A 27,183-nucleotide genomic window follows, 5' to 3' on the forward strand; every position below is an offset into this window, starting at 1 on the left:
CACCAACATCTAAACTAGCTGTAGCTGTAACTTGGTGGAATTTCTCAATCGAGGGTTTCTTTCATTTTCCTTTCTGCTAAAGTGAAACAGGTTTTTACTACATGTATACTAAGATAAGTTTCTATCTACTTAAAGCCCTTGCTGTAAGAGTTTGAATCCTTGAAGATTGATTTGTTAGTATTAAAACAGTTGTAACAGTTTCTCCGCTGTGACATAATAAAGTGCAACAATAGAGTGTTGCAGGGATGACGTATTTTTGTAGGCCCATGCAGAAGTTAGAAGCAGAAGTCACACGGCTTCCCTCGACAAAAAGCCGGTGGGATTTTTCCAATTTTTCCCATAAATGCAGCAATCGCAGAAATAAAAAGCTAACGTTAAGCTATAAACAAGAGAGAAACGAAATCGTAGAATAAAATATTAAAATATCCTAATTTCGTGTGAAAACCCCATTAAAAAAAAACCCATTGACTTTAAGTCCCATAGCCACTCGATTGGCTTAGGTCCGTCATGTTGGTAACATTTAACTTGTGGCAGATCGGGCTTTTAAGAAACTGTGTGTTAAAGGCTGCTAAAACAGAAATATTAAAATAAACAGTGATATTACAATGCTTTTTAAAAATTTATGAAGCCTTTTTGGACTAATGGAGAGAGCTGCATGCCTGGATTTATTATTTAATTTGCGTTATTTAGAATGTCAAAGGGGAATTATGCCCATTTTCAAAATTCCTACATGTTATTCCTACGGCTAAGACAGTCCAAAACATATTAATAAACATGAACAACTCTGCCCAAGGAGGTCCAGGAGGTGAACTGGCACCTCTCCAGCTCTACCAGTCCATACTCTGTACTTGGTCCGTGTGGGGACTTGAACCGGCGACCTTCCGGTTCCCAAGCCAAGTCCCCACAGACTGAGCTACTGAATTGGGACTTCTTACTTCTGGAACAGAAGAAATGTTCAGATTGTCTCTCTATAAATGGTGCCTTTCAAAACTCATGCTGCCTGAAACTGTTTACTAAATAAACGAGATAACTAGAAGAAAAATCAAATTCTCAGACGATACTAAAATAAATATTTGTAGCCTGGCAAAGAAGATGTTTGGAGAATGTCAGTTCAGCCAAAATCCGATTTTTTTAATATGCTGTAAGTGCATTTTGCACCAAAATCTAGATGAAGTTAAACTTAAAAACTACATTTTTGCAGATTTTATAGGTAAGAAACATTCTTCGTATTAAAAATATTCTGTAAACCATCAGCTCACTGGATCATAGCAACTTCAAATCAAAACATAAAGAATATCCCACATGATTATGTTACACTATATACTATAATCTTGGGTTGCTTATACATGACGCATACATAACACACACTCACTCCTCGCACAACCACCCACATGGTCTGATATGGGGGTTTTCTCGGTCTTCGGGAAACATGGGTCGCCCTGTACTATGCTGGGGTTCCCATAGCAACAGCAGCCGCTGCAGCAGACAGAGCAGGAAGTGTGTGTGTGTGTGTGTCTGAGGGAGAGGAGCAGGTTAGCGCTGAGATGGGAGAGCATGCAGACACTACAGGAGGAGCGCAGGATATGAGGATTTTACGACGGCACACCTGTAGAACGTAGACAGGGCTGTGCTCGCGTGTGTGTGTGTGTGTGTGTGTGCATACATGTGTGCGTGTGTGTAATGGAGGGTCACCTGTTTCATGTCTACAGCCATGTGTACACTCTCAACAATCTGTATGCGGAGAATATGACGGTAAGGTGCATGCACAGCACACTCCCTTCCGGCATATTCAGCAGAAACACTATGTGCCACCTGTCTGTTCATCAATTGTGATAAATCCATGTGTGTACTGGTTTTAGTGGTTTCCTGCCAGTCACTGTGGTTAAAAGAGAAAGGCTTTTCTCAGATCAGGGTGTGTGAGACGGCAGCATTGTCTCACCATTAGCTTACCTAACACCTCATTCATATGTGTGTGAACTCTGTGTCCGCCCTACTCTGGGATCTGATGCTTATTGTGTATTATGTCACTTCTGCAAGCCGATTGGCTGCCCAGCAGAGAGTCTATCCTGTTTTTGTGATTGTTGAACATGTACAAAATGTTTATGACTTTATGCGTGACTGATTTTGATCAATGAATCTGATTGGTGCTGTCTAACTGTGTGGTTATGTGTGTATCTTTTTGTGTGTGTTGTTGGTACAGGTGATCCTGGTGCAGGTGAACCCGGGGGAGACGTTCACCATCCGGGCAGAGGACGGCTCACTGCAATGCATCCAGGGTCAGTCTCATGATATACTGTATTATTATTACATTATCATATTAATATGTGGCCTGGTGGCCGCTCTGATGTGTGTCACTTTGAGACCGAGCATTTCCCATCACTTTAATTACGTGCTGGCTGCACATGCTTACATGATGTTTGTGGGTTGAAAATGCAATCTAATGATTTCACAAGATCTTAATTCACTATTTACTTGAACAACAAAAGTTGACATTATGGGTAATCTCTTTCCAAATCATATTATGTATTTATCTATTTTTAAGATTTTATATCCTAGGTAGCTTTGGGTTCTGTTTATTACAGTTTATTATTAAAAAATCAAATGATGTAGACTTGAAACTGGCTGAAAGATAGGGAAGCCACACAGGGAATATCATGCTAGTTTTTCCTTTATTTTATGGTGATACTGGTGAAAACATGGATTCTTGGAAGTTGAGGCGCTGACTCTCAAACCTAGGATGTTGTAAATTCCCACCAGCACATGAACGCATCACAACGACCCATTCTTTCAACTGCATTGTAGCATTTTAGAAGTTTATTACCCATCTCAAGCACATTTTAAGGCTCTGCACAAATGTTTACCTTTCAAAAATTTTACAAAATAATGGTTTAGAAAATTGTCAGCAGTATTGTTTTACAAAACAAACAAAACAAGAATCACCAATAAAATGAAAAGTAAAAAAATACAGTAAATTCAATTAGCATCACAGTCCGGAGAGTTTCGAGGTCTCTTCCTCATCCCTGTGCCTCTCAAAAACAATATTTTATTGTCAGAGTTAAAGCGTTATTATACTAATTTCTTTAGCGCAACTTGCGATTTTTCGGTTGTAGTGGGCTCAGTTTTAAAGCTGAAGATACTGGTATCATATGAAACTAGTAAACCTAAGTTAAACCAACCATGTCATACTAGCTTGTCGAGAAGGAGGCGAAATAACGCTCCAAACTTGTGCTAAATTTTGACGTGGAAAAACAGACATGGCCATTTTCAACGGGGTCCCTTGACCTTTGACCTCAAGATATGTCAATAAAAATGGGTTCTATGGGTACCCACGGGTCTTACGAGTTTACAGTCATGCCCACTTTATGATAATCACATGCAGTTTGGGGCAAGTCATAGTCAAGTCAGCACACTGACACACTGGCAGCTGTTGTTGCCTGCTGGGCTTGAGATTGCCATGTTATGATTAATCATGATTAACTATGGACCTTCATGCGATTTAATTGTGATTCAATATTTTAATCAAATGACAGCCCTATTTTTTTAGAAATTTTTTGCACATGGGTGTAAAACTCCAGAATAGTTCCTAATTGTAGTCTTTTGGGAGAGAAGTCAGTAATGCAGCATTAAGGGTGAGGATTCTGCGCATGTTATCTTCAAATTAAAAAAAGACTAGTTGAAAGCATAGTCAGTGACAGACCGGTGACACATTCTCTCACTCTCTAGCTGCATCCGATATCAGTACATGAAAAGAGTGGAAATGTAAGCCACTTAGAGGCTCTCAAAGACAGAAAGAGGTGGCAGTAGCACGGGAATTCCCCGACTCCTCTTGTGGAATAGCGTCTCACTTTGATGATGTCAGCAGAGTAAGCTGTTACTCAGAAACTTTGAAAGGGCGCCTTTGTTTTCTTCTCGAATCTCTCTCCATCTGTCTGTCTCTCTCGCTTCTTCTCTCACTCTTTCTTTTGCCCTCTGTGAAGGTTTCCTTTGAGTGAGAGCACTTTTGGCTCAGACACTGACCCCGCCCCCCCACCACCTCCACCACCACCACCACCCCATACTCTATGTTGTAACTAATTACAGCCCGCCTCCTTTTCTCCGCCCGCCGTGTAATTCAATTTTTCCCTGAAATCGGAGGGATCGCTCTAGGCGGACCTCAGAGGCTCAGATAATGCCAGATAGAAACAGTGCATGATGGGATGGACGGATGCAAAGATGTGCAGAATAGATACAGCTGACAAATAAATTTATAGATGTGGATCAATGAGTTGCAGAAAGATGCATAAAAGATTACATTAATGGGATACCATACTTTGATTTGCAAACACACACACAGCACTGACGTAGCTGGGGTCTGGCGGTTGTCTGTTTATTTGTGTGGGTGCACTTGGATGCAAAATTTAGCATCGAGAGCACAGTGTGCATCTGTGTGAGCTTTTTTTGGTGCCTTTTACTACAGTCGACGACAGTTAATTGGGCGGGTGGCTGGGGGCTCGGGGTCATGTTTAAATGCACATATTATTAATGTGGAGGGCCACACACACACTCTCTCTCTGTGTGTCTCCCTCTCTCTCTCCCTCTCTCCATGTCTCTATCTGGAGGAGGTCACTGGGTTTAATGAGAGGTGGAGTGTGGCGGTGTGTTTTTAAAGTTGCTCTTTAGACAGAGACTCTGGTGTGATTACTGAGACCTCAGAGCTCTGGGTTTGCGCATGCTTGTGTGCCTGGCTGCGTGTGTGTGTGTTTGCACTCCTGCGTACTTATGCGCAAGTGTGTGTGACATGAGAGCGAGATTACAGAGACCTCAGGGCACAACCAGGGCCCCGGCTTTTTATATAAAGTAACCTCTGTTTAGCTGCTGCACTGCGGTGCATGCATGCAAACATGCATGCACGTACACACACACAGGCACAGATGCTCCTGCCAAGGCTCAACCAGCCTGGAGACGTCGGCACAGCAGCCCAAAGAGATTCTTTCATACGAGCCCTCAGCCTTCCTCCTCCTCTTTTACTCCTCTCGACTTCTCTCTTTTCTGCCTCTGTACCTTCGAGCAAACCTGCAGCAGCAAAGAGATTATTGTATTTTTGTTGGATTGATGTTAAGTACTGCTCATTAGCCACACTACCGCTAAATGCTACTGGCTCAATTATGCTCTTTTATTTGGACTGAAAGTTTACACAGGATTGTATTAACAAATTCCATAACCTCAGGGCACAGAAAATCTATTCAGAGCCGCACTGTGCGCACAGTCGAATAATTCATGTTTGCTTTTGAAAAGTTTTCAGTTATTTCAGTAGTTCTGTTGCTGACAACGCTTTCCCTGCTCTCTATCTTATTTGCTGCTTTCTTCCGGAGTCTGTCGCTGTTATTTTGCTTCCACGACTTAATTTCTTTGTGCCACTTTTGTTGTGGGGAATCAGTGTATCTGCATCTAAAATCCTTTTCTGTATCAGTGTGTTAATTAGCATGCACTGTGTGTGTGTGTGTGTGTGTGAGTCTACATGTCTCCATCCACTGTTCAAACACTCTGACCTCTCGGTGCTCCAGGGGTCAGCTTCAACTGACCCCCCCCCTATCTCTCACCGTCTCATTGGGTTGCTCTCATGTATACCCTCCCCTCCCTCCTCTCCCCTCCCCCTCTCCCTTTCTCTCGCTCCCTCCCCCACTAAGACCATTCCCCTGAGCTTTCCCACACTCACATCAAAGGACAAGACTCTAGAGGGTGTGTTAGAGCACCCTGCTATGGAATGTGAGTGTGTTAATACGTGCATGCGTGTGTGTGTCTATGTGTGTTTTACAAGGCTGTGTTGGTTTACTGTGTTGTTTGCTCTTTGTTGGAGTTTTATGAGGGATGATGAGGCCAAGGGGGGGGGGTGAAGAGCAGGAAGCTGTGCCCTGCCAGGGAGGATGTGACGTCATGAGGCATGGGTGGCAGCAGCAGCAGAAGCAAGTCTCCTGTTGAGTATTTGTACTTTCTGGGCTTGGTTGAGATTAAGGATGGTTGATTGGTTTTATTTTTACAACATATTGCAACCTCTGGCGGCCTTTCTGGACGTCTTAAATGCACAGCATCTCAGTAGAGTTGAGTAGAGGTGGTTAATCTGGTCCGCATTTGCCTTGAAACTAATCATTTTGACACCGAAAACTTGCATTTTGCATGTAGATTATGTCGGCAGCTACTAAATGGCTTCATAATAAACTCAACCTGTTTGCAAAAAATCATTTGTATCTACCATAGACTGTATGTACAAAGTGGATGTTGTCACCGTGATGTCACCCGTTGGTTTGTGGACTGTCATTTTGAAGCCTTGAGTTCAGCATTTTGCCTGTCGTCATCTTGGTTTTTTTTTGCAACCAGAAGTGACACGAGAGGGTGGAGCAAAGTACAACCGAACGCTGAATAAGACATTTTTAGGCGTCCAAAAAATGTTATAATTAACTGTCATGAACTGAAACCACACTGCGAAAGAGTTAAAGTTGTAAGACCAAAACGTGGACAACTCCCAGACCGGACAACACCGTGGTAGCGACCTGTCAATCGCAAGGTAGCCACCCTGCTTTAAGGTCTATTTGACTCTAAATGGGACCATAATTTACTAAATGAACACCATGCTGTATTGAAGAAGACTTGAAACTGGCGATTGAGACCATAAACTCATGTTTACAAGGTTTACTGTTCTCAATGTGTCAACAAACTAAATAGTTCCTACAGGTTATTTTCTTATTAGAACATAAAACAATCTTCTGTATTAAACGGAATCGATTACATTAACAAAGGTTGAACTTGAACTTCCTGCACAGACTGGCCTCTGTCTGAAAATGCAGAATGCATGCACGATAGAGTCCAGTCTCAGTGCTGCATTACTGCAGTGGCACAATGGGAAATGTAGTCCTATGCTCTGCTGCAGTCCGGCTCGCCCAGGCCTAGTTTTTTTTTCCTGACAAACAATGGTTATGGTGGACGCTGCCAGCGTGACCTCAGTGATGTGGTCTCTGCACCAGCTGTGTGCACATGTTTCTTTGCATGTGTGTCATCTGGACGGAGCGGAGTGTGAATCATGTCATGGTCTGTTTTGTGTTTTACCAGCAGATGTGTTTTGTTTGTTTGCTCTCCCTCTCTCATTGTTACTCTCTCTCTCTCTCTCTCTCTCTCTCTCTCTCCCTCTGTGGGTGCTTCCTAATCCTGTTATTTCATATCTTTACGCTCCTGAAGTCGATCCGTCATTAAGGACGTTCCACTTACCTTTTTTCTACTTAGATGGAAGATACACAAGTCATTTATCAGACAAATAGTACCCATTTTAAAAATGTGTTATAGTAATTGGATGCTGCCTTGAAATCACATCACCACAACACTGCAGTTGTATCAAATTACTGATGTGGATAAACACAGATATTGTCAACAACTCAGGTTGAATATTATTCCATTTTTTTTATTGTTTTCTATTTATCAAGTAGTAAAAGTTGGACTGAATATATGTCTGAATGATGACAAACTTTTCTTTTTACTGTACAGTATCCTTGCTATGCTGTTGTCATAGTAACTGTCTATTGGCATCATTTCCATGCTGTGATGTGAGTGCAGCGATCAATCACTGTGCATCAGCCAGAAGTGACTATAGTTGTACTGTAAGCTATTTTCATTTTGTACAAAATGGCTCGGCCGCTAAATTTTTATTACGCATTATGAGGCTTCATCATAATCTTGGATTATTAAATAATGCATTTATAAGTGAAAAGAAATTGATAAATGCAGATGCAAGTCATGCACATTTAGTGTCTGATCAGCAACTGACGTCAATTCAGATGATTCGCGTTTCCTCAATTGCCTCCTCCCCGCATCTCGTCTTCGTTTCTTCAGTCGGAGGAATCGGGATGCACCCTGTGTTTTCCTTCCCTTTCATCATTCAGCCTCTCTGTCCTTTTTGTCTATTTTCGTCTCACTTCGTTTGTCTCAGTTTCTCCCTCGCTTCGGTGTTTGCCAGAGTCGGATGGACGATGCTGATGTTCCTCTTGCTGGTTTCACCGCATCAACACACAAGCACGCTGAGCTTCCCTTTCGCCAGTCTTCTCCCAGAGTGTGCACTTCAACACTCTGAGCCCTTTTTAATGTAAATGGGCTAAATAGCTGGTTGAGAGAAATATAGTGGAAAGCCTCGAGGTCTGTGTTTACACCGAGCCAGGTGGCTCTAAACAAGCTGGGGGTGAAGACACAAATACACTTTTCTCAGAAGGGCTTCATTTAGAGTTCTGTTTCAGACGGTCCCTTCGCTGCTTGTAACCAGAGGCGGTTGTTTAGGGAACGTTTCAAACCTGCTGTAAAATCCACTAAGATGTGACAGTGTGACAATCAAACGGAGCAGGATTGAAAATTACTGCTGACTGAATGTATGTGTATGTATACAGTATGTGTATTGAAATTAACATAACTTAGGCTTTATGTGTTATGATACCTTATTTTGTAAAATTAGCAGCAAATGTACATCAAAAAATGTGTATGGATGTGTGTTTTCCTGTTTGTGTGACTAGACAAATGAATGAGGGTGTTGTTGTTATTGCCACCTGCATTTAGCCCCAGGCATAATGAATCCCATAACCAATTAAATGTGCATTGCATATTTATGCAGTGCTTTAAATGGGCATTCGTTGTGTCTATGTGGCCTTTCAGACATGATTAAGTTCACCTTTACGTTGCTAATTTTATATCCTGACTGGTTTATCTCAACGCGGTCCTATGAAAACAATGTATGACAACTTTTTATGAGCTGAGACAAACAGGACTGTTTAGATGTAGATATTCCAATGGGTTTTTTCTCAGTGCCTGAAACGGGCCTGTACTCGCCAGTACGGAGTACCGCACTTTGATTTTTGTCCACATGAATACCCTTACTTCTTATAGCGTACCGCCACATGCTGGTGAGGTGTGCGCCCCTAAACACCCGCGTAAATGTGTCTCTGTGTAAACGTAAACTGTAGCTATAGCTTAATGCTGCCTTTGGTATTCCTTTTCATTATCCAATTTCATCTGTAGGTCAACACATCATATTTTAAGTTGGTTTTATTGTTGCATATATGCAATATTATATTTCTGTACAATTTTTATTTGTAACAATAGCTACGTTTTTAAAGTTTTTATTAACCAAATACATTTATGTACAAACTGTGGAAATGTATGTCGTATGTAGGCCTAATGTATGTAATGAAATGCATACAAAAATACTTTTAAAGTGGGATATATTACAAAGATATACACATAATATCCAAGACATGTGTGATGATCATGTCACGCAACTGCTGAATTAAGGTACTGGCACCTTTTTTGGTCCAATCCAGGCACTGGTTTTCTAGGTTTTTATTTAGCATAAGAACATAATAATTTTCTCAACCCATAAAGTAAAACTTAATGAAATTATCCAAATTTGGGAGATACACGGCTTTCACTCGACAGCAGCATGTCACTGAGAAGATTTAAAAAAATAGATTTCACTATCTGCATCTCCGATACCTGCTCTGAACACAGCAACCATCTTCATATTTAAATCTCCCAGTACCGTCATGTTGCCTGTCAGACCAGGAGACCATATCAAAAGTTTTGCAGTAACAAGCGTTCAGACAGTGAAGTCTCAGTCTTGTGTTTTGAAGAGCTAACACATTTAGTCTCTCCCCTCTCTGTTTTAAATTGGTTCAAGTTGACGACTGCTGAGTCTGTATTTATGGAATATGCTTTGCTGGAAAAACGGGTAATGGGATGGGTGGAGAGACACATGATCATATAATAGAGAAATGCATGCATGCGTCTGTACGTATGTAATTTTTAGTTGGCAGCCAGAGGATTTACCTTCAAGTTTGTATCCCCTCGGGCCGACTGTAAAACCAACCGGGGAGGTTTGTTTAGTGGGTGTGTGTGTGTTTTAATTTTGTGTTATGTCCCATTGGATTTGGGAAAGTGGTCACCATGGGAACGGACTCGCACTCCAGGTGGTGTGTACTGGAATGTGGTCCCTCTGGGCACAGTTTGTGTGTGTGTCTGTGTGAAGCATACCTGTCTTTTTTCTTTTTCCACTAGTTTCCACTGAAAATGTACCCTGTAAGAAACAAAAGGACAGAGAGGACTGGTTTGGTTCATTTGGCACACGGTAGTTAAGAGCTTGACTTTAGTGTGCGTGAGGCAGAGAGAGAGAGAGAGTTGATTGTTGTTGTATGCCCTGCCCAGCGCTCTCTTATAAACTCAATGCCCTCACACAGTAGGGCATGAGGAAGGGAGGGAGGAAGAAATGAAACGATAGGAAGGTAAATAAAGGGGGAGAGAGAGACGGAAAGAAAAAAGAGGAATAGAGTGAGAGAATCAGACGCTGCATGTCTGGTCGTGTCTGCTGCCATGCATTCTGGGCGAGGCCACTTCCTCTATGCGATGACCCCAGCCACCCCTGCGCTGCTGACTTGGTCTGGTCTGCCAGCTCCTGGGAAGGCTTTATTTGCTGTTGAGACTGGCTCACTTATGGCAACACTAAGGTCGGAGGGGGAGAGACAAGAGTGGGCAAAACTCTGGAGAACACTGTGTCTGTCTTCATGTATAAGACTGTGTGAAAGTGGATGTGTGTGTGAACAGCAGCTGTGTAGAGGAGCTTTGCAGAATTTTCCAGAGAGAGAAAGAAAGCGAGCTTTTCCAGGGATGAAATTCTTGGCTCCCTTGAAGCTCAGGGTACAGCTGGAGCACTTCTCCCTCCCTCCGCCCTCATTCCCTCCTCATTTTCCCTCTCTCCTTCTCCAACCTCCTTCACTTCCTCCCTTGCTTCCCTTCTCTCTGCATTTCTATCTCTTGTGTCCTCATAACTCCCGCCTAAGTTTTGCATGCTTTTTTTAATTGAATGAAATTCATCATAACACTCGAGGGTCCTTTTTAAAAAATCCTCTCCACATGTTGCTCACGCCACTTTTCGGATTAGATTCAGTTAAATTGGTTGAATCTTTATTGATCGCATGGGGCCGTTGGAGCCGCGAGTGGTGATGGGAATAAATGTGCCTCGGTTCCTGAGGCCTCCTGCACAGCTGCATAGAATACACATGTGATTGTTTACATCGTGTGTGTTTAGCTTTCACAGGGAAGCCCCTCAGTTTTTCCTTTTGCTCTGATCTGATTGGACGGCAGCAGGGAAGTGTGTGTCAGTCGGTGGGAGGGCCCAGGCACGGAGGTCGAGGAATGATCGGAGGAACTAGTAGAGAAGCAGGTTTGATGTTGGTCTAGGAGTGCAGTTAGGGTGTTTTCACATTTAGTCCTTTTTAAACCAAAGTGGACCAAAAGGTGGACCAACAGAAAAGGGACTCAGTTCCTTTCGCGTTCACATTGTCGGTTCATTTGAAAGAGGACTTTGAAAGAGCTCTGAGGGGGCCTCAGTCTTCTCTCTGTTCACACTATACAGTAGTTCCTACCTTCATCACTGCTGGTCAATGCTTTCCCCTTCAATGACATGTTTTGGGTTGGCACAGGCACTTCCACACACAATACGGTCCAGTTCGGGGCACGTGTCTTTTATGTCAGCGGATTCCCCTATTTTTCTCATTTTATCGCGTGCGGTCAAGTACTTTTGACATAGTTTTTTTTTACTTTGACGCTGCACTTTTCAACTGAAAATTTGAGTAAAACCTTAGCGTTTCTGTGCATTGAAGACAGTTGCAGTTTGACGTGTCCTTCGTTCCGTATCTGGAGAAGTGCAGGGGTGTCTTCTTCGGTCCAAACTACTCCTCGTCCACTAGCGACCATGGTGCCGAGTTGATTTTCCGAGCATCACAGTGTGCAAGCGCGTGTTATCCGTCTACGGCAACTCTAGAGGGCTAAAATACAATGACAAAAGGCAAGGCGAACCTGGAGCACTTTGTGTTCACAATGCACAGATTTAGCGAACCGCAACGCGGACTTGAATCAAACCGTACTCAGACCACCTCCCGAGGAGGAGGTCTGAGTACGGTTTGTTTCAAAGGGGTCTGATTTCTTTTGGAGTGCTCACATATATGCAAAAAATGCTGACTAGTCGTTCTTCGTTTGTTTGGAGGGCTAAAAGGGACCAAGTGTGAAAATCTGTTAGTTTGACTTATAACAATATTTCGCCCCCTATTGCATTAACACACAATCTCGACCATATCTGCACTTCCCTTGCTTGTCTGCAGCCATGAGTCGTGCACACACACACACACACACACACACTCATAAACGCATACACACAAACAGAGGAATTCAGAGATGGGGAGTGGGGGGAAAGTCCCTGCTAATCTAGCACTTCCAGTCTTGCCCTCTTTCTTTCCACTGAGATTCACACGACTTCTCTTCTCTTCTCTTCTCTTCTCTTCTCTTCTCTTCTCTTCTCTTCTCTTCTCTTCTCTTCTCTTCTCTTCTCTTCTCTTCTCTTCTCTTCTCTTCCTCCCTACACACACTTTCTCTGCTCTTTGCGGTGGACACAAACTGTTGTACTGTTCAGATTGTGACTCATCCACCAGAAATGCCCCACATTAACATGTGGAGAGATAGAAGGAGTAAAGTGAGAGTAGAGGAGGAGAGAGGTTGCCTGGTACGAAGCGTAGCAGGTTGCCCACAGAGGGGAAAGAATTAGTAAAAGTGACTGAAAGCGTTGCCGTTCCTTTAGTGGGTCAAGGTTTGAGAATTTGTTGCGTCTTGAGGATTCAAGGGAGTGAGAGAAAAAGAAGGGAGCAAAGGAGGAGAGCAGGAAATGATTCTGGGTCTGTTTACACACCAACAGCTGTTGCACTTCTTTGCTCTCTCTCTCTTTCTTTCTCTCTCCTTCTAGACATGTAGAGTTGATTAGGGAATGGATACAATGAGTCATCAGTGTCTGGATCGTGTGTATTTGCGTGTGCACGTGCACGCTTGCACATGCATGTCAGGATTCCGCGTGCGTCCACCTGCACAGACGGCAAAGGCGATAAGTGGAGTATGTCGCCCAGTCCGTGCAGTGTGTGTGTTGCATGGTTACCAATCCCAAAACAATTATATCTGCGAGCCCGAGAATAGCCCCATGTGATAATACTGGAAAAGATCTAGCTAGTGTGTGTGTGTGTTCAGAGTTATGTCTGGATTTGCAGAAGTATTACAGCCGGTGTGTGTCTCATCTGGTTGTTTGTGCCGAGGTGACCGTGATTTCTGTCAGTGTAAATGTCAGTGTGTTCCACAAGTCAACTGTGTGTCCATGTCAGCGTGACATTTTAAACATTTATGCACTTGTCTGCAGTTTTTAAATTTGTTTGTCTTGATGTATAGTGTCATTGTGAAGGTATGTGTGTGTGTGTGTGTTTGTGCATGTTGAGAACAAAGCACGGCTGGGCTCAGTGTCCCTCCAGACGTTACGTTGCTCTCCTCTGGAGCAGACTCAGCAGCAGAAGTAGGTCGGCCGACAGCAGCACCCCTCCTCTGGGTGGGGGAGAACCAGAGAGAGATGTGGGCTGGGTGGAGGTATTATGGGCTGGCACCCAGGCTACAAGCTCAACACTAAACAGATCTTGTATGCTTAAGTACTGTTCACACAGCGATCAGGACAGGATAAGATGTTCTTATCGTATTCTTAGAAATCCAACCCTTGGAAATAAGTTGTAAAGTGTTTTTTTTCCTAAAGGAGATCCAAAATTCAGGGGACGTGGTCATTTAGAGGAAAAAATGTTAGAAAGAAATGATTGAATATAGTCGTCACTTAGGATCTTGGTTGAAGAATTCTTCAATAGTTTTATAACCTGGCTGTTGTGTGTCCTACTAATGATGATCCTAATGTGTTATTTTTTTCTCATAAAATGAGTCACATTTGTGGAAAAAGATCTCCATTTGGAATTATATCTTTCTCAAAAATTAAAAAAAAAGAAGAGGATTGTTAGATTTATAATAACTTGCACATGTTTTCCAATGCTCCGGGGCTATTGAGTGTTACACACTTTAAGTGCTGCTGCTGTCTTGGCCAGTTCTGCCTTGTAAAAGAAAAAAAAAATAACAATACTGTAGCTCATTGGGACTAACATGGATAGATAAAGGTTACATAAATAAACTAAAAGTAATAAATAATGTGTAAAAGATGCCTCAAAAGATTCCTCAAGGAACTCCTGGAGGCTGGCGCAGACCCGGAGAGACTGGCAGCTTCATATTAGAGGAAAACATTTGTGACTTGGAATAGAAGAAGCACAACACAAGTGGTTCAAATTTTTCAAAAACCTATTTTGATTTATGAAGTGTTTATTCCCAAATGACATGTCCGACATAAAAATGACACCTGTTGTTTTGTAGTGATTGATAGCACAGAAATAATATATTATTACTGGAAACTACATTACTCTTTAGCTGACAAAATGTCAGTGTTACTGCCTGTATGTCAAAACAGTATTTATGTTGAATGATAAATCTGAAGTATATTTCATTTTGTATTTACCATTTATTTATTTGTACATATAATCACATAAGAAATACATCTTAACCCTTTGAACTCTGCAATAGAAATAGTCCGCTAGTGCCTACATTTGCTTATTTTGATGGAATTTCTCAGAGTATCTTCAAATGCTTCATATCCATAAAATCTGCACAACCTAAGCTAACAGGTTATGTAAGTAAATAAACCATAATAATTGATAAAAAATATTGAAATTGTGTCATAAATAAAACAAAAATTGGACATTTTTTTAATAAAATGTTACGAAATAAACACACAAAACATTGATCCAAAAGATTTCTAAATGTAGAAACATGAACAAAATATTTCTCAACACTCCTCTCTCACTCTTTAGTTTTTGAGATATGGTCATTTTTATGAGTAGTGCAAAGGCGTTTTGATCCGCATGTCACGCCACGCCAAGTAACGTAATGATGTCATCACAAGTGTACACCGTGATGACGTGAAAGACAGAAGCATTAGCTTTCCACTGCAAAAAGAATGAATGCTCTAGCTGTTAGGGTTTTGAATTAAATAGGATCATGCAAACAGCCCATTAAAAAACATGATTATAAGTTGGACAGATAACTTCCATGGTAATTTTATCTCTAGAGACGGTAGAGATTCTGAAGAAGCCAAAGGTTACAGTGGAATTTAATCTCTCGCCAACCAGGGACGAGGATCACAACCACATTTACTTCCTCCGGGCAAACAACCAGAGATGGAACTGAAGGCTTTCGTGCACAAGTCTGGCACAAACCTCTCCACCATCAGACCCCATGCAATGCAGCATTTGGCTTGGACGGGTTTATTTTGCGGGGGGTGGAAAGTTTTCTCCACCGTTGTTGCAAAAAGCTTAATACATTAGTTTTTAGAAGGAGAGCACGCTTAATGTGAAATATGAGGCCGAGCCAGTGGGCTAGTAAAATAGAGCCGTGGTTTTACAAGCCTCGAAGCGATTGTTTCTTCTTCTCTCTCTTAATGTGCTGATGTCAGATGTTGATGAAGTCGTCATGGCATCGATAGATTCATCAGCTGGCACAACTGAGAATGCTTGTTCTCCTTATGTAACTTTGAGCTCGGAGGCTATAAGTCGAGGGGCTCACTTGTCCTGAGGAATGTGCTTACACACACCTACACGCACACACACACTATGTACCTACAGTAAGACCCAGTGTTCAAACGTAGCAACTTTCCAGCTTATGATTTACATTCCACAGCAAATCAGCAGCCCGCTCAAATTACAGACAGTCAGGATCAGAAGTGTGTTTCTCTATGCACACGTGTATAGTTAGTTACATGCATATCCAGAGCCATCAGCTGTGTGTGAATGTATTTGTGTGTTTGTGCATGTGTTGAGTGTTGGTGTCGTTACCGAGGGCAGGGCAGCGCAGGATGTCCTGACTTCCTCCTCCATCACTGAGCTTCACCCTGCCCCCGGCAAAGATGTCTGCCGGACTTGACTCACCGGAGATGGACCCAAGGGCTCTCGTGTGTGTGTGTGTGTGTGTGTGTGTATGTAGCGCCAATCCGGGATGTGTGTATATACAGTACACTGTGCTATTTTAAAGTTGTCTCCCACATTTCCTGCAACAGCGAGCCCTCTCTTCCCCCCTCTATAACTCTTTTTTTCTTTCTTTTTAATTATGTGTCCCATCATGCTCTCTCTTTACCTTCCTCCGTCTACTTTTCTCTCCCAGAGCTTCTAGGAGCCGTATCAGTTGACTAAAAGATCGAAAGGGGATTTGTATCATTTTTACGACATATGACAATAGGCCATGCTCTATACAGTGTGTGTGTGAGTGTGTGTGTGAGTGTGTGTGTGTGTGTGTGTGTGTGTGTATTGGCCGGGCAGTAGAGGAAGCTGTCGTGGGAGTGTCTTGCTCTTGGAGCTCTGAGGACAGATAACATTACCCTGCTGATGCTTACATAACTTCCAGGCAACGCCACGTCACAACTGACCCAGACACACGCACACACACACACATGCACAGATGCACACACAACACACACATACAGGAATACAAATACCCATCTAGATTGGACAGCTGCCTCCGTGGGGCTCCAATAGGGTCTACAATGAGTGTGTGTGTCTCTGTATGTGTGTGTGTGTGTTGTACTTTAAAAATAAAGTGAACATTTTTTTTTTTAAGTCTGGCTATTTAGTAACTCAATTTTTTTTTTTTTTGTCTGAGCGTTTTTTGGGAAACCCATCTGAGTCCAGTTGTTTTGTATGTAGGTCAGCTCACAAACAGGCTCCTTTGGTCTGATACCAACACCACACACACACACACACACACACACACGCCTTCCCAAGAGGGTCTGCGTTTCCTTTCAATGTGGTGGCCACATGTGCGGCGCTGAAATGAAGGCAGAGAGAGAAAGAAAGTGTTTTGCTTCTTTCTAAAAGCTCAACGCTGCTTCAGTTCGACGGACAGAACGCAAACCGACACACACAGTCGGCCTTCAACATTCAAGCTCGGCATTGGCGCTGTCGATCGATAGATGAGTGTGTGTTTATGTAGTGTGCATAAGTTAGTGCATTATTGCGGATGTTAGTAATTGGGCGTGTGTGTGTCAGACCAGGACTCTTTCTGTGTTTGGAGTGTGTGTGTGTGTTGTGCTTTGGGGCCCCAGGCGCAGCTGTATTTGACAGCTGGATCATGGGAAACATCTGATGAAATGTTGCATCATCTCCTTTATCTGTGGTTGTATGTACGGTACGGGCAGCCAGACAAAATCACAAGTTTGTCTTCCTTTCTTTTTTCTTTCTTTTTGAGAGTGAGTCGGTATAGAAGAGTTGAGTATGAGATTGTCTGCCTCAGATTGTGAGTGTGTGTATGTGGTAGTATATGAAACAGGATGTTTACCATGGACATGTGTGTATATTTCTTGTGTAAATCGTTGGCGACCATCTTTCTGAGGTGAGACTTGTGTGTGTGCTAGATTAGCTGGAAAATGTGGTTGTTTTTTTTCTTTGACAATCAGCTTGAGTTATTTGTTGCCCTACATTTCCACTTTTATCTAAATTAGATTATGTATTTTGCACTTTTTATGCGTCGAGAGGCATAATATTCTCAGGTTGTCCGTCCCATTCTCATGAACGCGATATGTAGGAACACCTGGAGGAAATCTCATCACATTCGGCATAGACATCCACTTAGACTCAGGGATGAACTGACTAGATTTTGTTGGTCAAAGGTCACTGTAACCTCACATAACACATTTTTCTGGCCATAACTCAAGACGCTAATTATGACAATTTCACACATGTCTAATAGGATAAAATGATGACATTTTGGACAGACATGGATGTACTGTTAACTGCAGATTGACTGGTTGGCGGTGGCATACAACTGCAAAGCGGTAATTCTGGTCACCACGTCATTGGAATTTGTTCTGCAACTTGTTGCTCTTCTCACGACAACAGTGTTTTCCCATTCAACACCTGGCCGTCCGTCCCCCCCTGTGTGTCAGTGTTGTTGTTGTTGTGTCTATCTTTGTTACGGTACTCTGTCATCATTCCTGTGGTCCTCTCGGTTACTTTAGACAGCAGCTCTCAAACAAATATGTACACATGTCACTGACCCCCAAATGAATGCGCATCTGACCACAGACCTCGCATTTATTTCAGTGACCATCACAGCAGGAATTTTAAGTCATAGATGTGGTACGTGTTTTTTATAATATGTATTGTGTTTTAAGTTTTGCACTTAAACACGTGGTTCGTGGTCACTTCATCTTGAGTTGCTCCTATATGTATGAAACAACAACACGGAGGCTCCGTAGTCCGAACCAGGCAGCAAACCTTATCAACCTTGACAAAGGTAGCGGAGACCAGATCCACCCCTTCTGTTCTAACCTTTCACAATAAAAGCCCTATACATATAATGTTTGCAGGCGAGTATTTCGCATTTTTGTGTTGTTTATTCATCACACCACTGGTGTGTAAAGGACTTTTTTCCACTCCAAAGGAGTAAAATGGAAATGAGTGACTCCTCATTGAGCCGGATACCCCCTTAATGCCTCTCAAAGGACCAGATTACACATGCGTATGCCCTTCAGTTGCTCAGGTAATACTGTGATGTCATCCCACATGCAGGATATGACCTCATAACTGATCCTTGACCTGACCTCTCCGGTAGTCGGAAGCGGAAGAAGCAACAGATGGGAGATGTGAAGGGGGAGGGAGAGAGGGAGGAGGGAGGAGGGAGGGGGGGGAGTGGAGTGTGTTAGCTGTGTTGTCTGGGATTCCTGCAGGATTAGGCAGAGGAAGTCGTGACTCTGTTTGTGGTGCTTAAAGGCCAAAGCTGGAGGCAAGACCAGAGCGTGACGTTACCACAATGTGGATCACACTCACTTTTTTTATGTGCGCACACACACAATAACAACCACTTGAGTACACACACGTTCATCTGCTTGATTATCCTGAGCTTTTCTAAATGGCAAACAGTCTAATACTATATGACTTACAGCACTGAGTGTGTGTGTGTGTGTGTGTGTGAAGGGTAGCAGGACAAAGAGTGTCTTGTATTTTGGGGAGGAGTTGGGGGGGTAGTTGGGCCTGTTGGGTCCAGTCCTGGGGGCCAGGGATGGGAATGTTCAGTGTGTGTATGTGTGTGTGAGCGTGTGTGTGTGTGTGTGAGCTGAGGAATGCTGCTGTTTGCTGAGTGAAGAGCACAGAGGCAGCAGAGACTGTCCAAACACACGTCTGTTTGTCAAGAGTGTGTGTGTGTGTGTGTCTGAGCGAGGGCGGCTGAGACACATGGAGAGAGTGTGTATTTGGGACAGTGTGTGTGTGTGAGCGAGAGGGAAAGTGTGTCCTGAGCAGTGATGGAAAGCGGTTTAGAGGAGCTCTGTGTATGTGTGTGTGTGTGTGTTCCCCATACTATGACCTTCTACTCAATGAGGACTTTCATAGTCTCCATGGTAGGGGAGCAGACAGGACTGAGAGAGGTCTGTCTCTTCGTACCTGTGACCTACACACACACACACACACACACACACACACACACACACACACACACACTAGTCCACACTGCAGACTTTGCTCAGTTTGTGTGTGCGTGGGTATATATGTGTGTGCGGGTGTTTACTGTACCTGTTTGTTTGTTTGTTTGGCTGGTGAGAGGTCAGGGAGGTGATGGAGGGATGGAACGGACAGAGGGGATGATTTAGGGAGAGAGGGGAGAAAAAGGGGGGAGAGGATGACTTGGGGGAAATAAGTAAGGATGAAGTGAGTAATATTTGAAAATGAAAGGAGGGAGTGAAGGATGTGAGTAATAGGTGAAGGGGGGGAAAGAGGGAGAATCACACATGAGGAATTCCTGAAATTGGGGATGAAGGGATGGAGGAAGAGAGGGAAAAAGAAGGAGAGAAAGGTGAGTAACAGTAGAAGAGTGAAGGTCCAGAGAAGGATGGAGGGAAGAAAATAAGTGAGACACAAGAATGGATGGAGAGAGAAGTTATTGAAGGAAGGAGACTGGGTGAAAGGGGGAGAGGAAATGAGAGAAAAGCAAGGGGAGGGATGAAAACAGGAGCTAAAGGGTCAGTTCATCTAAATTACAAAAGAAAAAAAGCTTATTTTCTCACATACCGACCATAGGTAAGTGAGAAAATATGTAATGACCCTTTAGAGGAAATCCGGTTTTAGAATATTCAACTGACATTTGACAGCAACTATTCGTATCATACTTGTGTTCGTAGGTAGAAATGGCCTCTGTGTGTGTGTGTGTGCAGTATGATTTATTCTGAGGCCAGGTCTGCCTCCAGCTGTCCCAACGGGGTCCCAATGACTTTACCAGCCGGCAGCCGCAGACCTCCATCAGAGAGAGAGACGGAGGAAGAGAGACATGGAGAGAGTTTTTTTTGGGGGGGGGAGATATGGATTGTGGAAAAGTCAACATCATTTTCAATCTGCTAATTCTATTAGATTCTCTTGCTTCTCCTTCAGGTTTTCTTTTTCAGCATGCCCTCATATGTTGTACATCCATCCATCACGATGCTACAGACGTCGTCATCTCCAAGAGCTTTAAGTGTTTGCCAGAAATAAGAGGAAAAGACCGCCTTAGATTTACATTTGGTGGAGGTTTATTCACTGAAATAAGGGGCGCTTTACAATAAAGGTGTTGCACATCTGTGTCACACTCGCCAGCCCCTCAGTGTGTGTGTGTGGCTGTGTTTGTGTTTCTGCATGTGTTGATTGACGAATGGAAATGAGAATTTACTTTAGCTGCCTGGTTAAATAAATAATTCCTCTCCTCCCTCGCAGGTCCTGCCGAGGTTCCGATGATGTCCCCAAATGGGTCAATCCCCCCCATCCACGTCCCCCCAGGATACATCTCACAGGTTAGTTTGTGTTTGTTTGTGTTTTTTCCTTTCAGACATGATTTTTAATGTTCATCATGTGTTTGTGTTTTGTTGGAGCGTTTCAGTTAGTTGGAGACCAACACGTGTTACTGCATTTAATTAACCAGTCATTTATACTACTGGAAAATAAGGCTTTGTAAGCCAATCTAATATTGCAATCTAATATTATTGACTCTTAAAAGCCTATTTTTATTAGTAACAAGTAAATAATACATATAAAAACCTTAATTAAACATCTTTCCGAGGCAAATTTATTCAGTATTTATTTCATAAGGTGTCAGTTTACTGGTGCCAGTTGAACAGCCTTTTGGTTTGTGGCAACGTACAGACGCTTTTTTTTCTGGAAACTTCCTGAAATGAAGTAAGGAAAATTTAATTAAAATTATATATTTACAGCGAAAACTAGAAAAGTTTAGTCAGTAGAGTGCAGATCTCCACCAAGTGTGTCTGCAGTGACCACTACTGTAATGTGTGACTGAGTACAAACCAATCCCCCCGTCTACACTGCAAGCGTATCAGACACATTTTTCACCGGCACATTTTTTTTTAAGATGATTTTTTTTGGGGCTTTTTGCCTTTATTTGACAGTGATAGTCATGAAAGGGAGAGAAAGTGGGGATGGGCTGGGACTCAGCCTTGGTACATGGGGCGCTCACTCTACCAGGTGAGCTTCCGGGGCGCTCGACCTGCACGTTTCATGCAACATACACGCTCTCTTTTTAATCTACGCAGGTGTCTGCACTGCAGCTAAACTGCAGTTCATGCTTCATGTTGACTGTTTAACGCTTCCTCTGAACAGAAACTGTCAGTCCGGCTGTGTTTTTAGCTCCGTTTGCTGTTAGCTCTGTTAGCCACACACACTGTAGGACTCCCACAAGCTGCTAACAGCTGTCCTCCTACCGACATGAGAAGACGTGCCCCGTGTAGTCAGCGCTCGGTTCAGTTTGTCATTTGCTAAGCGATAGTTATACATGCAAACATACATACAATTGTCTTTGTAATCCGTAGCGGAAACAAGAATCCAAATTGAAGCAGTTGTTGATCACTTGCGGCCCCTACCGGCTGGTTAAAAGTAGTGAGGTGTCAGGAGTCAGTAACGGTATATAACAGTCAATAAAATATGTTTTCAAAAAGTGTGAATCACCGCAATCGTGACAGATCCTTGAGCATACAGTCATAAATGAGCACAAAAAATATAAGTTTGATGAGACCAGCATTATGCGAGATTAGCCATGGACAGACAGACAGACACAGAGATGCACACACAACCGAATACATAATCTCCTGGCGTATAAAAATAGTTGCATTACAAATATGGTTATGCAACATAAGAGATTTGAGCAGGACCGCCTGAAAGACCACACATTTTTCACTTGTGTTCATTTTGTCAGACTACTATCAGAAGTGGATGAAGTGGTCCTCATTAATATGATGGAAGTCAGACTATTTGTGGAGAGCTCGTGCACATCAAACCACACAGAAAGCATGCACCAAGCATTACACCTATCCTGGCTGAAAGAGTAGTAACTAAGGCAGCCTCATGTGTCGTACCGAGTACCGAGCAGGAATGTGCTGAATTTTGGGTGTTAGGGGGCACTTGTTTTTCTGACTCTCTCTTGGGTGGGAGTGTGTGTGTGTGTGTGTGAGAGAGAGAGCAAGAGTGTGTACTCTATCAGATGTCCTCACAAGAACAGAAAGATGAGGACAAATCTTTGAAAGTGAGGATTTTATCTCTGGACTTTTGACATCCAAGTTTGACATTACGAATTAGGTAAAGGTTGAGTTTGCTGTGTCAGTAGTGTGGAGGGGTCAAAGGTTATTGAATCAATAGTCTGTCCTCACAAGTATAGTGTTGCAGATACATCTGTGGTGTGCATGTGGTGGGGATTGTGTTCCTATGTCCAATGGAAGTCAGGTCATTGGCTCACCGTGGGTGTGTGTTTGCATGTGTGTGGGTGTGTGTGTGTGTGTATTAGCAGGGCCTGGGCCAACTGTGAGCGGGAAACACTGTCACTCTCACGTAAACAAGGCTGATAGTGGAGACAGGCACTGGGTGGGTGGGTTATTGTGGAGTGAGGGGTGGAAGAAGGGATGGATGGAGAAACAGCACTGCGGTGGTGGAAAGTAGTGCATTGACAGATGGATTTTGCACGTGTGTGTGTGTGTCCTTGGTGGTTTGTGCTAATGGCTCTGCATTGTGATGGTGGGTGTGTGTGTGTGTATGGGTACACGTGCATGCGTATTTGTATGTCCCTTCCAGTTTGTATTATTTGGAATGTGTGAGTGTCTCCCTGCCAGTAAATGAGCGTGGGTTTGTAGGTCGGCTCCACATGTACTCATGCAGGGACTTTGCCCTTGTTTTCCTGTAAACACTCTTGTTTTTCTCCTCTTCAGCGTTGGAGGGGAAGCGGGGCCTCCTCTTCCTCCTCCTCCTCCTCTTCTTCTCCCCCTCTCTCAAGTTTTCTCACTCGGATTAGTTCTGTAACCCTTTTCCTCCCCTTCTGACCCCCTTTAATACTCTCTCTTCTTTCTCTCTGTCTGTTGTTTTCTGGCACAGAGTCTGTTGCCTCTCAGAGTGTGTGTGAGGGGGGGTTTGGGGTAGTTTTATTCAGTGTATGTGTGTGTTGTTGTTGTTGTTGTTGTTGTTGGGGACCAGCAGATGACTTCCCCCTCTCTGCAGGGAGTGTGTGTTTGCTCCCTGCTAGGAATGCAGGCCTGTGAAAGTGTCTGAATAGTTGGAATGCGTGTGTGTGGGTGTCCGTGAATGTGAAAGTGAACACATGTATGGCATCTATGTTAATTTGAGGCAGTTCATTGAAACTTGCTGTTATTGAAATCTGCAGACCATCTGATGACAACATTGCGGCACTTGTTTTCACCACTTCGCCAAAGCATCCTGTTAGCACAATGCCCCGCTTGTTCAATAAATTATGCGATTCGTTTCCTTTATTAGATATCCACAGAGCACCTGCTCTTACACAAATGATTGACAGCATAATTTTGTAAGAGCAGGTGCTCCAGAACCTTCGAATCTAGGGCTGTAAAATAACGATTATTTTCATTGTCCATTTAATTTCTCGATTAATCAATTAGTTGTTTGGTCTATAAAATGTCAGAAAATGGTGAAAAATGTCGATCGGTTTATCCCAAAGCTCAAGATGATGTACTCAAATGTCTTGTTTTGTCCACAACTCAAAGATATTCAGTTTACTGTCACAGAGGAGTAAAGAAACCAGAAAATATTCACATTTAAGAAGCTGGAATCAGAGAAATTTGACTTTTTTTTTCTTAAAAATATTCCTCAAACCGATGAATCGATTATCAAAATAATTGGCGATTAATTCAATAGTTGACAACGAATCAATTAATCGTTGCAGCTCTATAAATAGCTTTAAAAATAGATATAAAGAATTCTACAATTTTAAAGGACTGTATAAAAGTTCCTCAAAATAACACAAAAACTCATCTCTGATGCAAAATCCATCCAAATCACTTGTTTTACACAAACTTCCTGCAGTTATTGCGTTCACTTTTTGGGTTAATTGTACAGTTCATCTGTTGTTCTGTACTAGTATTGTTTTGCATCGAATATAATATGAAATATCCATAAAATATATCACTTAGTCAGGGGTCGTCAGCTTACTCAATTCCCTTAAAGAAAACGGTTGGGAAACACTGATCTAAGTCAATAAGTGTATTTCCCAAAGTGTTGAACTATTCCTTTAAGCCGTATGTAATGTACATAAAAAGCTGTGATATCAGCATAAATCATATGTAGAAACTAATTGATAATCTGTACATTATCCCCTTGACTCAAATTACATTTTGATGTCATACCAAATGTCAAATTAAGACTAAATAATAAGATACAAACTGATTCTTGAACCACTTTGAGTGAGCGCTATCCATGCAACCCCCCACTCAACATCAACATATAAAGCGATCACACACTGTGTGCAGTTTACTGACCTCATGTGATTTATGGGCACAGAAGCCATTTTGAAGCTGTGTGCAAAATTTCCAACTGAACTGTGACTTCCTGAAACACATTTTTTATTCCTCCCACACTCACCTCCCTTTTCCCTTCTTCTGTGTCTCCCGCAGGTGCTGGAAGACACCACAGGGGTCCGCCGGGTGGTGGTGACCCCCCAGTCTCCAGAGTGCTACCCTCCCTCCTACTCTCCGGCCCTCTCCCCCACACACCACCTTCCCCCCTACCTGCCTCACCCTCACTTCATCCCCAACTCTCACTCTTTCTACCCCCCTGTCAGCCCCGGGGAGCTGTCCCACCAGTACTACCAGCACCACCTTCCCCCCATGTACGACCCAGGTACTGACATGCTGCTGACTGGACTTTATGCTACTGCCAGAAAAAATCAAGGGGTTAATGTGGAATTAAAAATTAATTTATTAATCCAATTTAAAAATATAAATTGTGCAGATTTGTATTCTTTTCTTTCATCTCCTCTTTCAGAAATCATCCCAGTTTATGGGATGTCTAACTACATAGGCAGAGAGGAGACGTACAGTAAGCCACAGCCCAAAAAGATAAAGGAACAGAGACAACTAGAGCGACAGAACCGACTCAACTCCCCTCCCTCCACTCTCTATAAGGGCAGCCTGGGGCCAGCACACAACGGATACAGGTGAGCATACTGCTTCTCTGAGATCCGCTTTGACTCGATTGTTTTTTTTTCACATGTTAAAGGTGCAGTGTGTGGGTTTTGGTGGCATCTTGTGGCGAGGTTGCAGGTCATTTTTGCAACCAAGTGAAACTTCTCCTGTTTGCCAAGCATGCAGGAAAACTATGGTGTCCGACGCAAAAACGCAAATGGCTCTATCTAGAGCCAGTGTTTCGTTTGTCCATTCTTAGGCCACTCTAGAAACATGGTGGCCGGCTCCGTGAAGAGGTTGTGTCTAGACGGTAACCTGCAAATTGCAAAATCTGGCAAAAACTTGCAAAAACTCTCGCGAGACTCGCTGCCCGATGACCTCTCCTAACCTTAACTTTACGAGATCAATTCCTAACCCTAACCATCTCGCGAGAGTTTCCCAACTCGTGGGTTACCTTCTAGACACGACTGTGAAGAGGATCCGCTCCGTATGTAGATATAAGTGACTCGTTCTAAGGTAACGAAACACAAGGATTATTATTTCAAGGAGATTATACACTAAAGAAAACATACTTAATAATATTTGATTCCATTTCTGCCTAATAGATCCCTCTAAATGCTACACACTGTTCCTTTAAATGTAAACTGCAAATATGGATTGATATTTCAAAATTCTGGCTCGCATGAATTAAACGCTGTTTTGTAACTTTATTTGTGATGCAGCAACAAATCACACGCCCCGTCGCTCGGGTCAGTGGGGTCAGGCGGCGGACTCTGCAGTCCAGGAGGGAAGAAGCCGGAGAGACGACTCCGCAGCAGTCCACGAAACAGTGAACCAGAGACACACACACAAGGTAGGACACATATACACACACACACACACAAAGCATAAGGAGAGACTGGCACACACAACTGAACAGCAACAGTTCACAGTAGGTCTGAATGTTTTCCTTTTGATTTTAAAATTGCATCACAAAACCAACAGAAAGGAGACAAACTGGGCATTCCTGTGTACATTGCTGCTGCTAGTCTGGCCTTTTTATGCTCTTTTATGCTCTTTTTATGCACTCAAAGCAGCCCATATCTCTTTGCGGAAGAATAACTTCTGTCCTCGCTGACCTCTCCCTCCGTCTCTATGTGATGGGCTTTGTCCTCTTCAACCTCAATGCCCCCTCCGCATTCAAGCTCGCCTGATAAAACACACCTTTCGTTCCTCTCTTTCTCTTCTCACAGAATGTCACCCAAAAAAAAATGAATGGATGTATGCAGCCTCATTGAGGTGAAGGGATCCAGTGGGTGGGGTGGGGGTAATGGTGGGAAGGTGGGGAAGGGGGTATGAGAGGTTGTCTGGGTAACCACATAGCTGAACCCGTCCCTGAGCGCTATCGTCTTACCCTCGCTACAATACCGGCCTTGTTGGTGAAGGCTGAGCCACAGAGGGGGGGAGTGGGTGAGAGAGAGAGAGGGGAGACAGGAGGGGGGAGGGGGGGAGTCACATACCTGTAGAGTCCTGCTCGAGATGAAGGAAACCTTTGAGCTCCGAGATTTAGACACCACAGCTCAGCCTTATCGCACGCACACACATAAAGAAGTGGAAAGACATGAGGGCGCACACACACACTTCATTGTGGTAGTGTTCCTCTTTAATGACGCGTCAGATGTACGTCTGAGTTATTGAAAAGAGCTGAGTATCTCATTTATGCGCAGAGGTGACGACAGAAAAACATAACGAGAGATATAAATTCATCTACTTCCTCGCTGTAACTGTCAGACTCTTCTTTAATTTAC

At 43.1% G+C, this 27,183-nt stretch overlaps 1 protein-coding gene and 1 long non-coding RNA gene across 4 annotated transcripts in view; both read left to right on the plus strand.

The window, feature by feature from the left end:
- Positions 1 to 27,183, plus strand: part of fndc3ba (fibronectin type III domain containing 3Ba) — a 108,118-nt gene that overhangs the window by 28,487 nt on the left and 52,448 nt on the right. Inside the window, exons 1-6 of one of the 3 annotated variants that reach the window (XM_074660345.1) lie at positions 1,517 to 1,752; positions 2,201 to 2,276; positions 20,685 to 20,761; positions 24,887 to 25,112; positions 25,257 to 25,428; positions 26,119 to 26,249. In XM_074660345.1, coding sequence (XP_074516446.1) covers positions 1,681 to 1,752; positions 2,201 to 2,276; positions 20,685 to 20,761; positions 24,887 to 25,112; positions 25,257 to 25,428; positions 26,119 to 26,249 — 754 coding nt within the window. In that variant the 5' untranslated portion in view covers positions 1,517 to 1,680. Of the gene's footprint in view, positions 1 to 1,516; positions 1,753 to 2,190; positions 2,277 to 20,684; positions 20,762 to 24,886; positions 25,113 to 25,256; positions 25,429 to 26,118; positions 26,250 to 27,183 lie in introns of those variants that run through there. The other 2 variants (XM_074660344.1, XM_074660343.1) reach the window with 2 other exon arrangements.
- Positions 2,295 to 8,988, plus strand: LOC141783210 (uncharacterized). The gene is made up of 2 exons (XR_012597227.1): positions 2,295 to 2,905; positions 2,969 to 8,988. It is a non-coding gene; the product is annotated as an uncharacterized LOC141783210 (long non-coding RNA).

Source organism: Sebastes fasciatus, chromosome 15 (genome assembly GCF_043250625.1).
Source record: "Sebastes fasciatus isolate fSebFas1 chromosome 15, fSebFas1.pri, whole genome shotgun sequence".
In the NCBI taxonomy this organism is placed as follows: Eukaryota; Metazoa; Chordata; class Actinopteri; order Perciformes; family Sebastidae; genus Sebastes; species Sebastes fasciatus.